This window comes from Opisthocomus hoazin, chromosome 31 (genome assembly GCF_030867145.1).
Source record: "Opisthocomus hoazin isolate bOpiHoa1 chromosome 31, bOpiHoa1.hap1, whole genome shotgun sequence".
Lineage (NCBI taxonomy): Eukaryota > Metazoa > Chordata > Aves > Opisthocomiformes > Opisthocomidae > Opisthocomus > Opisthocomus hoazin.
Genome location: NC_134444.1, coordinates 5158936 through 5172758, shown reverse-complemented (window position 1 = coordinate 5172758; position 13823 = coordinate 5158936). Strand labels below are relative to the sequence as shown.

The 13823-nt window shown below is 49.6% G+C and overlaps 1 protein-coding gene across 1 annotated transcript; it reads left to right on the top strand.

Annotated features, from left to right (window-relative positions):
• The first annotated feature begins 8308 nt into the window (after positions 1 to 8308).
• LOC142365101 (olfactory receptor 14J1-like) lies at positions 8309 to 9238 on the top strand. The gene has a single exon (XM_075445548.1). It carries the CDS (start codon positions 8309 to 8311, stop codon positions 9236 to 9238), a length of 930 nt encoding a protein of 309 aa, XP_075301663.1.
• The last annotated feature ends 4585 nt before the right edge of the window (positions 9239 to 13823 follow it).

Sequence of the window (13823 nt, the reverse complement as noted above, 5' to 3'; positions counted from 1 at the left end):
ATGGGGTCAGATCAAGCTACTCAGATGTTTCACAGAATCACAGAATAGTAGGGGTTGGAAGGGACCTCTGTGGGTCATCTAGTCCAACCCTCCTGCCGAAGCAGGGTCACCTACAGCAGGCTGCACAGGACCTTCTCCAGGCAGGTCTTGAATATCTCCAGAGAAGGAGACTCCACAACCTCCCTGGGCAGCCTGTTCCAGTGCTCCGTCACCCTCAGAGGGAAGAAGTTCTTCCTCATGTTCAGATGGAACTTCCTGTGCCTCAGTTTGTGCCCATTGCCCCTTGTTTAATGATTTTAATCTTGAAAATCTTCAAGGATGGAGATAACACAAACGTTCTGGGAAATCTGCTGAGGTGCTGAACTGTCTTGATGGGGAGAAACATTTTCCTCCCTGGTTTCAGCTGAAATATGAAAGATGCCACACGGTCCCCCACAACATCCTTCTCTCTAAATTGGAGAGCCATGGATTTGATGAGTGGACCGTTCAGTGGATAAGGAATTGTTTGGATGGTTGCAGCCAAAGGGTAGTGGTCAACGGCTCAATGTCCGGGTGGAGAGCAGTGACAAGTGGAGTCCCTCAAGGGTCTGTACTGGGACTGGTGCTGTTCAATATATTTATCAATGACATGGATGGCGACATCGAGTGTACCCTCAGCAAGTTTGCAGATGACACCAAGCTGAGTGGTATGGTCGAGACACCAGAAGGACGGGATACCATCCAGAGGGACCTGGACAAGCTGGAGAGGTGGGCCTGTGTGAACCTCATGAAGTTCAACACGGCCAAGTGCAAGGTCCTACACCTGGGTCAGGGTTACCCTGCTATCAATACAGGCTGGGGGATGAAAGGATCGATAGCAGCTCTGCTGAGAGGGACTTGGGGGTACTGATAGACGAAAGGCTGGACATGAGCCGGCAATGTGCGCGGCAGCCCAGAGGGACAACCGTGTCCTGGGCTGCATCAAGAGAAGCGTGGCCAGAGGGTCGAGAGAGGTGATTCTGCCCCTCTACTCTGCTCTGGTGAGACCTCACCTGGAGTACTGCGTTCAGCTCTGGAGCCCTCAGCACAAGAAGGACATGGAACTGATGGAGCGGGTCCAAAGGAGGGCTACAAAAATGATCCGAGGGCTGGAGCACCTCTCCTATGAGGACAGGCGGAGAGAGTTGGGCTTGTTCAGCCTGGAGAAGAGAAGGCTCTGGGGAGACCTGATTGCAGCCTTTCAGTACTTAAAGGGAGCCGACAGGAAAGATGGGGACAATATTTTTAGTAAAGACAGCAGTGACAGGACGAGGGGTAATGGTTTTAAACTAAAACAGGGTAGGTTTAGGCTGGATATAAGGAAGAAATTCTTTACAATGAGGGTGGTGAAACACTGGAACGGGTTGCCCAGAGAGGTAGTGGAGGCCCCATCCCTTGAAACATTCAAGACCAGGTTGGACAGGGCTCTGAGCAACCTGATCTAGTTAGTGGTGTCCCTGCTCGCTGCGGGGGGGGTGTTGGACTAGATGACCTCTAGGGGTCCCTTCCGACCCAAAACTTTCTATGATTCTATGATTCTATGCTCACTGGTCCTCTACACTCCCATCCCACAATATAGTGAAGAACCTGGCTTCATTGTCTTGCTGATGTTCAAGAAGATGTGGCAGGCTGTTAGAATGTGTCCCCAAGCCTTGTCCAGTCCTGGCTTTGCATCTGTGTAGCAAAAAGGCCAATGACATCTTGTGCTGCATTCGGAAGCGCACTGCGAAAGAGCTGGTGGAGGTGGTCCTTCCTCTCCACTCATCACTTCTATAATCTGTCTTGCTCCCTCAGGGTTTTTCCACTATGCCACCTCACTCACACTGCAGCCAAAGCTGCCCTCCACGTCTTCTACACGTCCTGCCTTGTCTTTGTGTGAAACACAGATCGAGGAGAGCATCCCCCCATGTCACCTCGAATCACTGAATTATAGAATGTTATCGGTTATAAGGGACCACATAGATCATCCTGTTCCAACGTCCCTGCCATGGGCAGGGACACCTTCTATTTAACACATTCATCAAAGTCCCATCCAACCTGACCTTGACCACTTCTAGGCAAGGGGCATCCATGACTTGTCTGGGCAACATGTGCCAGTGCCTCAACACCCTCCTCCTAAAGAATTTCTTCCTTGTATCAAATTTAAACCTACCCTCTTTCAGATGAAAGCCATTACCCCTTGTTCTATCACTCCATGCCCTTGTCAAAAGTCCCTCTCAAGCTTTATCGTTGCCCCTTCTAGTACTGGCAGGTTGTTCGAAGGTCTCCCTACAGCCTTTCCCTTCTCCACGCTGAACAGACCCAACTCTCTCAGCCTTTCCTCCTAGGAGACGTGTTCCAGTTCTCTGATCATTTTTGCATCCTCCTCTGAAAGAACCCTTCAAGCACTCTCAGGCAGCTCCTATACTGCCCTGAGACTCTTCACCATGGGGCCAAAGGGGCAAAGAAGCCCACATCCTTCATCCTCCCCATATGGCACAAGATAACATGAGGGCACCACAGACAAATAAAGAAGCATTCAGTAGAATTTTTGGCTCAAGTACGCAGTACCATGACAAACATCACCAAAATACCAATAAAATTACACAGGCAGAATAGACAGGGCAAGCCGGAAAACAACAAATGAGTGTCGGCCTCTTTTTAGAGTAGTGGATAATATATACTTCTAAAGACATACAGAGAAGATGGATCCCTCCAGAAGGTGGTTTTAGACCCTCTGTCAATCCAGGAGCTGGGCTTTGGGATCCCCTTCTGTCTGCAATTCCCCCACATCCAGACAGACAAACAAGAACACACACACCCAAATGGCTCTCTCCAGTACAGAAACACAAAGCCATTGAGGCTGGAAGGCAGCTGAATTCCACCTTCTCTATGGTTCCTCTTCATAGTTATTTTTTGTTAGGAGCTCCTTTCTCATCCGTGTCTCGCTCCAATACAGTTCTCTTTTTAAAGCACAAGGAGAGCCTTTTCTAGCGCCATCAAAAATTCCACCTCTACTGCAGGCATCACTGATTTTGGGTAACTTAGTCTCAGCCTTATCATTAGTCAAGATGATTCCCACCACTGGCCATGATCCACCACAACAGAAAGGACTGCCCTCAGCAGCCCACCTGTGGCCCTGGCATGGCAAGCACCTCCTGGGCCCAGCTGCAGAAGCTCTGCAGTGACACAGCTGTGCTGGCCTCTCTATATAGGAAGGAGTCTGACACTTGGAGGGACAGGGTATTGTGCCATTTTGCACCCCTAAAGGATCAAGCTGGGAAATGAATCTCAGAGTCAGAGCCAAAGAGGTCCATGGTGAGGCCCGGCTGTGCCCATGGCTGTAGCTGGAGACTGCTACACTCACGGTGTAGCTCAAATCAGGACTGAAAATCAGACATGGGTCTCCTGGATCCAGGAAGATGGAGAACGGAGGGTGAGAGTGGAGGTGGTGGGGTGGGCCTGGGTACCCTCAGTCCCTGACACTGTCCCCTAATGGCATCCCACTCACCAGTGCCCTGAAGAGGCCAATGCCCTCCCATCTGAGATATGGCGTGTGCACTCTGCTGCTCTCCTTGCTCACTCCCCGTGGGATCTGAGACCTCACAATTTCATGGGAACTGCAGCCAAGGCTGACATTGGTTTTCACATCCCACCTGCTTTGCCCTGATTTCAAATATGAGATCCAGGTGAGCATCACCTCTGTTGGCACATGTGCCAGAGGTGCTAAGAAACTGACCCCAAGAACCTCCAGAAGCCTCAGAGTCTGTTTACACCCTGAAGTATCTGCTTCCCATGAATGTCAGGCTGATTAAAGTCCTCAGGAGTGATGACGGTTCATTGGACTGGAACTGATAAAATATGACTTAGTCCTCTTACTCGTCTGACTCCAGGTCTCTGTCTCCTACCATGATGTCTCCCTAACCAGACGGTCCTCTGACCCTCACCCTAAAGGACTCACCCAGTCTGCAGCCCAACCCACAGAGGATCTCCATTCATCCAGGCAGCTCCTACACTGAGGGCATCCCCCTCCTGGTCTTCCCCAGCTGTCTCTTCTGAAGAGTCTCTATCCATCCATTGAGCACCTCAAGCTTTCTGACTGGTCCCACACACCGCAGCAGGTATTACATCAATGTCACAGCTCTGTGACCGCACATGGGGATCCAGCTCCTCCTGTCTGTGCTCCAGGCAGAGGGCATTGATGCACATTGGAGCTGCAGCACCTCAGCTGTGGCACAAACGCTGAGCTCCAACTTGTCACAGATCTTGTATCCAGAATCCTGTGCAAGCAAAAGCTTTGCTTTAGAGCGGAGACCTGCTGGAGTGGATGGCAGATGGCAATGTAAGGATGAAAAGAGGACCCCACAAGGTGAGCAAACCCTGTGGCACAAAAGGCAAGAGAGAAGCAGGGCTGGCCTTTGCAGCCCTATGACAAGAGAGCGCTTTCCTGTCTGTGGGGTCTTTGCAGTCCATGAGAGCCTGTGATGGAGATGAAGCTCATCTCCATAAAGGACAAGGTGCTGCTCGGAAAGTCCTTGGCTATGGACATTGTGTGACCCAGGTACACTGTGGAAATCATTCATTTGTTGCTTGACTGTATAATCAAGGAGGTAAATAAAGAATGGAGGTATAAAGAATCAGCAACATCTGAAAACAGTGGCACACAAGTGGAGACCCTGCTGTGGCTTCCTTCATGTACATGCACTGCCTGCATCTACGAGATAGACATGGGATGGACCTTGTCTCACTGCACTGGTGGCATTTGGTCACTTGTTCATACACACCAAACTGGTCTGAGATGCCCTGGGGTGTCTGTTCTGTACCAGCGTGGGATGGGGATAGCTGTCCTGTAGGTCCTGCGCTGCCCAGTCAGGTTTACGTTCTGGTTGTGCTGGGCAGCTTTGATATCTATGGTAGCTCTGCAGGCCTCTATTTGGCCATGAAGCTGAGCAGCTGCCCTGGACGAGGTTACACAATGTAGGGGTGTCCATGGGAAGATACAAGTGACACTTGGAAAACACGTAGGAAAGTGATGGAGAAGAGAAGGACAGATGGAGCTGCCTCTGTGGAACATGGCTCCATTTGGTCAGAGGAATACCTCTATCGGCTGCCCTAAGCATACTGAGGAGGGAAAGGTTTGGTTCTCCTAAATGGAACCATTTTTTCTCATTTCATCTGTCCAACGGTATTCCCCACCAGTCTCCGAGGCAACACCCCCAGATGCTGCCCTGGCTCCCACAATTGCTCCATCAGAGCTCACATTTCACTTCTGGCCGCTGTCTCCATTAGTAACACGGCAGCTTAGGTAAGGAGCTCACACCTCTTCAGTGCCGCTGAGCTGAGGCAAGAGGAATCCCAGCTCCTGGGGGTCTGTGGGTGCACCAGAGAAGCTGAATGCCCCTGAGGCCTCAGGAATCCTGACGAGAGCTCAGATGCCTCCATTGACTTGGCTCCAGCCCTGCCCTGCCCAGATGGAAAGGATCCCCTGCCTGTCCCTGCCTACGTGTCCTGCCTGACCCTGGGAAAGGCATGGGGGTTTGCAGAGGGGAACATGGACACCTGCTGTAGATCCACACACCCTGGCAGAGCAATCCCCACTGCAGCCATCAGCCTGTGCAGCGTTTAGAGATGGACAGTCAGTGATTATTTCAGTCTGCTTCCAACTATGTTCTCCAGGAGAGACCCTGATACCTTTCAGGAGTTGTCAGCCCTGGAGACCCAGGGATACCTCAAGGGATCTAGGGACAGGGGTGCTGGTAGGAGGCAGAGAAAGTGCTTCCCTTGGATGGTCCTGTGCTGCTGAGCTGGACTGGTCTCCTGGGATGGAGGGAGCTCATGACAACCAAGTAATGCTGCAGAGAGACAGCTCTGCCCAGGAGCAGCTCCTCTGCAAAGCCCAGCAGGGCTGAGGGCGCTGCCTGCAGGCACCGAGGGGAGGGGAGCAGGGCAGAGAGATGATAAAGGAAGTCTGCAGTGGGAGGGTGCTGAGAGATATCAGGGAGAGAAATCTTCACAGCCCTTGACGTGGTAAGTCTCTGTCAGCAGGGCAAAGAAGCTGCAGTTCCTGGAGACATCTCCAAAAGCTGGCACATCCCACAGCCTATGGGAGCTGTCAGGAGGACTCTCACAACTTGTCTGGTGTGAGGGAGGAGGACATGCGCCAAAGCAGGGCTTCATTCCACAAAATCACAGGGCATTATGGTTGCCTGCTCCTAGGAATGATCAAAGGGGGGTGAAGGTGTGTGTTCAGGCAGGGTTGCCCAGGGCTGTCCTTCAGAGCAGGGTCGCTGCACCTCACTGTCTGTGTGCTGGGGCAGAACTCGTCTTCTTTCCAGGATCAGCGCTCAGCCCGCGTCGGGAGTTCCTCATGGCACTGTGGGGAGAAACTATAGCTGGAAACATTGACCCCCGCCAGGGTAAGGTCCTTCTGCTGTTAAGAGGGTGCTGTGTGGGTCAGTGCTGTGAGCAGCGTCTCTCTGTTGAGGTTTCTCATCTTGGTTGGCTGGAAAAGCAATGGAACATTTCCAAGGTGAAACTGGACCTGCAACTGGAAGGTCAAAGGAGAGATTACTGTAGGGATAAGGAAGTTTCCTGAGTCTGTGTTTCCAGTTTCCATCTCTGGGGGCTACAGACAGCACCAGCATGTCTATTCCAATGTCGTTGCAGTTTGTGGGACATCCTCGTTAGCCCCTGCACACACGGAGAGGCTGCAGGGCAGAGCTGGGCACACAGGGGCTGACATGGGGTCTGTGAGCACTGGCAGGGAAGAGACGTGGGGCCAGAGAAACAGCTCCTGGCAGGGACAGCTCCAGGCCATAGAGAGTGGCAGGAAAGGAGAGAACTGGTGATGGAAGCCCTGTTGCAAGGGAGATATGAGCTCCTCCTGGACACCCCTGCTTTGCGGATGCCTTCAGTGAGGAACACCCTTCATCTCTCCTTTCCCACCCAATACAGCCCTTGGCCCTCACAACAATGGGGTTTATGTTTGGAGTCACCTCTCTATCCGGTAGACCAACAGAAGAGGTGAAGGGCATGTCTCCTGACAGGTTCTTAATTTCTGCTGGCCAGCAATCAGACTGCGGGCAACTATCCTGCATGATCACTGTCTGGGAGGTGGCGTGCGCAGCTGGGTAAAGGGTAATGCTTTCCTAAGTGCCCAGCTGCCTCTCCCCAGACCTGTCCCACTCAGACCCTCGCTATATTTTGCCTTGAACCTCCACTTGCCTCTTTTAGAGTTAGTTTTCATTGCTAACACACTCCCTTCAGAAGGGAATTCCAGCTGCAGAGTCTCACACTGGTCTTGTTCATCCATCCATGCAGCCGTGTCCCTGGGAACAAGAGTCCACACTTTCCTCTGACCTGTGGGGCGGTGGGCAATGCAGTCTGTGGGGCTGGGGAACGAGTCAGTTTTCTCTTAGTGAGATGTCATTTTAGGATACTCGGCTGTCTCCTTGGGGTGTATTTCCAAGCTGTGAGGTGCCCTCCAGCATTCAAACATATCTCATAGCACCTTTTTCTTATTTGAAAGACCCATAGAGAAACACAGAAACTATACAACTGAGGGAATGTTGTTGTGTTGGTGAAATGTGCCACGTGTATCCTTGTCTAGAAGAGGGGTGCTGAGGCCTTGACAAATGGTGAGACACTGAGTGGTCTGCAGTGGATCCTTCTCCTCTCAGCAGGGTCTGGTTGCATGACATAAGAGAGTGATCGCCATCCATTTCTGAAAGGTGCAAGCCAAAGGCAGCTGGGAACAAGATGGAGAGACCAACCAGCTCTCCTCACTCTTTTCTAAGTCACCGGCAGTCCTCTTGCCTTGCAGGACTCATTCCGTTCTCTCTGAGCGTAGCAGAAATGTGGAGGGATTATGATATCCAAGAGCTTTCCCCAGCTGAGACGGGGGAAGCTGTAAGAAACCCCAAGCCTCTCAAAATGCTTTCTGCCATCCCGGTTCTTTGCAACTGGGAGACCAGATTCTGACAAGGCCTTCTGTGATAGGAGGGCTTTCATGTGACAAATTCAAACAACAGGACTGGCGCCTGCCCCACCATTCTCACAAACTCACTGCTGCAGAGCAGGGCTGACTCCTCGGGCAGCCAATGGACAGAGGCCCTGCTCCTCACAGCACATTGAGGCAGTGTTGACCGGAGCTCCAGTCACGGAGCTTGGGAAAGTCAACTGGAAAATGAAAAGGAAGCATGTGCAGCAGGAGCAGAATCTCTGGGAAATGGCTTTGATACTGCCTAGAGAAGTCTCAGCTAACTTCCAGTGTTTTCTTACTTCAACAGGTGCCCATGCCCAGAGGCAGCAAATGTCCAACAGCAGCTCCATCACCCACTTCCTCCTCCTGGCATTTGCAGACACACAAGAGCTGCAGCTCTTGACCTTCTGGCTCTTCCTGGGCATCTACCTGGCTGCCCTCCTGGGCAATCTACTCATCATCACTGCCATAGACTGTGACCACCGCCTCCACAACCCCATGTACTTCTTCCTCCTCAACCTCTCCTTCCTCGACCTGGGCTCCATCTCCACCACTCTCCCCAAATCCATGGCCAATTCCCTCTGGGACACCAGGGCGATCTCCTACACGGGATGTGCTGTGCAGGTTTTTTTCTTTCTTTTCTTGTTCTCAGCAGAGTATGCCATCCTAACCATCATGGCCTATGACCGCTATGTTACCATCTGCAAACCCCTGCACTATTGGACCCTCCTGGGCAGCAGAGCTTGTGTCCACATGGCAGCAGCTGCCTGGGGCACTGGGTTTCTCACTGCTCTTCTGCACACTACCAATACTTTTTCACTACGTGTCTGCCATGGCAATGCTGTGGACCAGTTCTTCTGTGAAATCCCCCACATCCTCAAGCTCTCCTGCTCAGACTCCTGCCTCAGAGAAGTTTGGCTTCTTGTGGTTACTGTCTGTTTAGCTTTTGGCTGTTTTGTTTTCATTGTGCTGTCCTATGTGCAGATCTTTAGGGCTATGCTGAGGATCTCCTCTGAGCAGGGACGGCACAAAGCCTTTTCCACGTGCCTCCCTCACCTGGCCATGGCCTCCCTGTTTGTCAGCACTGCAGTATTTGCCTCCTTGAAGCCACCTTCTCTCTCCTCCACATCCCTGGATCTGGTAGTGTCGTTTCTGTACTCAGTGCTGCCTCCAGCAGTGAACCCCCTCATCTACAGCATGAGGAACAAGGAGCTCAAGGATGCTCTATGGAAACTGGCCAGCTGGACTCTGTTTCCGTGACGATATCCTGCCTCCCTTTCTCTGCACATTTCTCAGAGTTCATTTAGGACAGGCATCTGCTTTATTTTTTTGTGTGATAATCCTGCTTAGAGATAATTTTGTGGAATTACACTACTTGTCTTGAGGCTTCCTCCTATTGTGTCTGACCCTTGCACAACATTGTGTCATATGTGGTCTGTCAGATAGCAACTCGCCAATAAAGACTGATGGCTGTTCAGTACTTTCTGTATTTTAATGAGCCCCGAAGTGTGTTTGGTGCTGGGTCCATGAACCTCAGATACAGAGATGAGATAGCATAAACTGCTCCGGAAGTCAGAAGCAAAACTCCAAGTACCTTAAAGCATTAATGGGCCCCACTGAGGGCCATTACTGACAAAGCCTCCCCACGGACTCGTTAGAGCAGATAACTGGAGGCTGTGATTGCAGGTAGGCAAAGGCACTGTGCAGGTGGCTGTAATGCTGAGAAAACCCTTGGTTTCTTTGATTCAGCAGAAAGGCCAAGCCCTGACCCTCAAGCTCTGGGAAGGCAGAACCTATCCCTCAGATGTTGCTAAGGGGTCTTCTAGCATCAGTGGGATGTGAGGGTGAACAATGCCAAGTGTAGGAAAATGGACAACACACCCTGGTTTCCCCAGAAAGTGGTAAGGAGGAAACAAAGACCAGAGCCTCAAAATGAAGTTTCTCCTGGTAGATCTCAGTGTTGGATGCAACTGCCATAGACAAAGGGAGAAAGACCTTTGCTTTGTGTGGTCTTTCAGCCTTTTATGAGCCTTGGGCAGGAAGGGAGAGGAATCTGCTGCCAGAAACACAGTGGGAGGGGGTATTCGGGTGCCTCCTGCCATCCTATGCAGTGCAGGCTACTTCCTTGGAGCATCCTCATGTTCTCCTCTCCCACCCAGCAGACCCTCCCACCATTGATGTCATGGACACCAGGTGATCAGTTGCGTTCTGATGTGGGAAATTGACTATTAGTTCGATTTTTCTACAGCTTTAGTTTAATTTTGTTATATACATTTGCATCTGTGTTAAGGTAAGAGTTAAACACTGTTATTCAGTTTAGTTCTGCTCTTTGTAATCTTGCTAACAAGGACTGTTGTGGCTCAAATGTAGCTAACAAGGACTGCTTGTGAGACAGACGAAGAGAAACAAGGACTGGTAACCAGAACTTTGTTGTCTGTAAGAGGCAACTCTCTAGCTGAAACTGTTTCTATGGTTTGGGACTCAGCCAACACAGACAACTCAGGGATTTTTGAGCCAAAGGTGAAAGCACACAGCGAGGAAGACTACGAGCCTTCATCCAGAAGACCCCCACAGACGACCACCAGACGACACTGCGCAAGCGCTGAAGGAGGGTGGAGTATGATAATGAATTCCTAGAAATGTTTACAATAGTCCAGCCTCCTTAGATAAGATTTGTAATAAATAGGGGCATGCTTCGTGACTCGGTGTGCAAGTTAGGAGGAGCGATCCCCCTTGCACCCAGCGCCGCAATAAACATACCTGCTTGATAACTCTCTGAGTTGTGAAGTTTGATTCCACACGTCAATTTGGCGACCCAGATGGGACCCTCTCCGTCCGGCTGCGGGATCTGCTGAGGACGGGACTCCTCCGGGGGCCCCCGAGATTTCTTGGCAGGACTCCCCTACTCACCCAGGTCACCGCGGGGACAGACAAGGACCACCACCAGCGGATCAGGTATGTTTATACTGTAAGGGGATACCTGTAAGTCGTGAGGAGATGTCCCACGTGAGGTAAAGAGCATTGGTGCTCGCCCCTGGGTTGGGGGTTTGAGGTCCCCATAAGGTGGTGGTGGGGGTTTGAGGTCCCTGTAAGGTGGTGGGGTAAGACTTGTAAGTTTTGTACCCCGATTAATGGTAATTTGGGTTCTCCTGACTGCGGTAGCAGGAGTTATATTTGGTATTGCCATGGTTATTGTTATATGCTGTAAAAATTCGGTAGCGTGTGTTGCGTGAAGCGTCATACCATCTAACACTATTATAACACCTAATAATAAGGCCTTGATGTCCTAAATGTACGTGTATTATTGTGTTGTTATGGTGTGTTAAAAGTGTTCAGTGAGTGATTGGGCGAGTGAGAAGCAGCCTGGCTGCAAAGTGAGTGTGGAGTTCTGATCCGCAGTTCCGTGTTCTCTGCGAGGAGAGCGGCCGGAGACGAACAAAGCGTGAGAAAGGGGTGAATGTTGATTTTAATGTAATTATCCCAAAGTTGATATAGAGAGAACACTACTAGTGATAATGGTAATAGTATGTTGTACTTGTTATAAGTGTTGTATACTGTTCTGGATTATGGAATATAATTGGGGAGGAGTGATACTATATGAGGCGGTTTAAGGGTTACAGTGTGTAGTCCCTGTAAAAGGTGTAAAATTGCAGTCTGTTAACTATTTCTCGGTGTTAAAGTATAGAAGTTCGGTTAAGAGTTGGAACTGTTAGTGTTAGAAGGATTTGTTTAAGGTGCAAAGTTGGTTTGTCGTACATTGACTGAGGGATAGAGAGGTGGACGTGGTAAATAATGGGAGGTAAACAAAGTGGAGGCATAGTGAAAAAGAGCCTTTTAGGCTGTATTTTGGCTCACTGGAAGGATATAGGAGGATCACCAGGTGGGAGTGTGAACAAGAAAACCTTAATAAAGTATTGTAATCAGTGGTGGCCTTTGTATAAATTAGATGATGAAGAAAAATTGCCCCTTAATGGAACACTGAATTATAATACTTTGTTGCAATTGATGTTATTTTTGAGAAGAGAAAGGAAGAGGGATGAGGTTTCCTATGGGGACATGTTCTTTACACTCCAAATTCACCCCGAGTACCAAATAGATTGTGGATTGACGGTCCCACAGGACTCCTAGTGTTAGCTGTTGAAAAGGACAATAAGAGGGAGGTAAAAGGGAAATTGGAAAGATGTTGCTCAGCGTGTAGTATAGGACAGAGGTGTACCAAGTTGGATAAGATGAGGGATCCCAGAGGGAATGACTTGCTAGTATATTACAAGCCGCTGGTGGGGGTACAACAAAGGGAAAGGGAAAGCTCTGACTCAGAAACCCCTCCAGGTAGTCCAATATCTTCTCGCACCCGGAGAAAAGGGGAGAATGTAGTAATACAAGCATCCCTAAGAGAAGCAGTCAGGCCAGAGGGAGATCCCATTTTAATAAAGGTCCCCTTTTCCTCCTTTGACCTGGAGACATGGAAAAATGTGGTAAAAAACTACCGGAGTGATTCTGTAGGGGTAACTAAGCATTTCCAGTTCCTGATAAGGCAGCATAATCCTGATTGGAATGATATTCAACTGTTGTTGGACCATATGACAGAAACTGAGAAAGAGCTAGTATTAAAAGCAGCCCTAGATCTGGCTAGTGATCAGCTTAAGAATACAGGAGACGATATAAAAGTCCATTTTCCCTTACAAGATCCACATTGGGATCACAATAAGGGAGCTCATATAAAATTATTGAATGCCTACAGAGATTGGATTATAAAGGGAATGGAGCGGGCTATTCCAAAAACGATTAACTGGTGAGCCTTATATGCTGTTCGGCAAGGCCCAGAAGAGACCCCCTCGGAATTTTTGGATAAATGACGAGTCACTATGAGGCGACACACTCCTTTAGACCCAGGACTGGAAGTAGGAATCCAGCAGTTAGTGCCTTTGTTCATTGGGCAGTCAGCAAGTGATATCCGGAGAAAACTGCAGAAACTGAGAACGACGGACAGCAGGAATTTAGAAACTTTACTGGACGAAGCGTGGAGAGTGTTTAGTAACAGGGAAGAGAAGAATAAGCAAATGTTGGTAGCAGCATTACAAGAGAGTAAAGGAATCAGAAGTGAGGGATCTAAGAGGCCCTTGGAAAGAAATCAGTGTGCGTGGTGTAAGCAGGGGGAACATTGGAAAAATGAGTGTCCAGAAAGGCAGAGAAGAAGGAAAAGGATACAGGCCCACGTCAAGGAGGATTGACGGGGACCTGGGGAATCTACCCGAGTGGATCCACTGGTTGTATTAAAGCTAGGGAAATGGCAACAGGGCATGGAATATCTAGTTGATACTGGGGCAACTTTCTCGGTTTTAAATCAAGCTTTGACACCTGTGGATGATGACTTTGTAACAGTAAGGGGAGCTACTGGCCAAAGTGAAAAGGTGTACTTTCTAAAACCTCTTGAATTCAAATTAGGGAAACAATTGGGGGTACACAAATTTTTATATATGCCTAAATTGCCAAGGCCTCTATTAGGACAAGATTTATTGGAACAATTAAAGGCAGAAATAAGATTTGACAAAGGGAAAGTAGAACTCCAGGTGGGAAGTGACCCATTTTACCGGTTAAAAAGCCGGATGGTAGTTATCGAATAGTACAGGATCTCAGGGCTATCAATAGAATTGTTGAGGATCTGCACCCTGTCGTGGCAAACCCATACACATTATTAACAAAACTGATACCTGAACTGGCCTGTTTTACCATCCTGGACTTGAAAGACGCCTTTTTTTTCCTCCCATGAAGTCTAGAAAGCCAGTTGTTGTTTGCATATGAATGGGAAAACCCAGACTCTGGAAGAAAGACACAGCTGACATGG

Coding starts and splice junctions, on each gene's coding strand:
- LOC142365101 (XM_075445548.1), top strand. CDS start 8,309: ATGTCCAACAGCAGCTCCATCACCCACTTCCTCCTCCTGGCATTTGCA.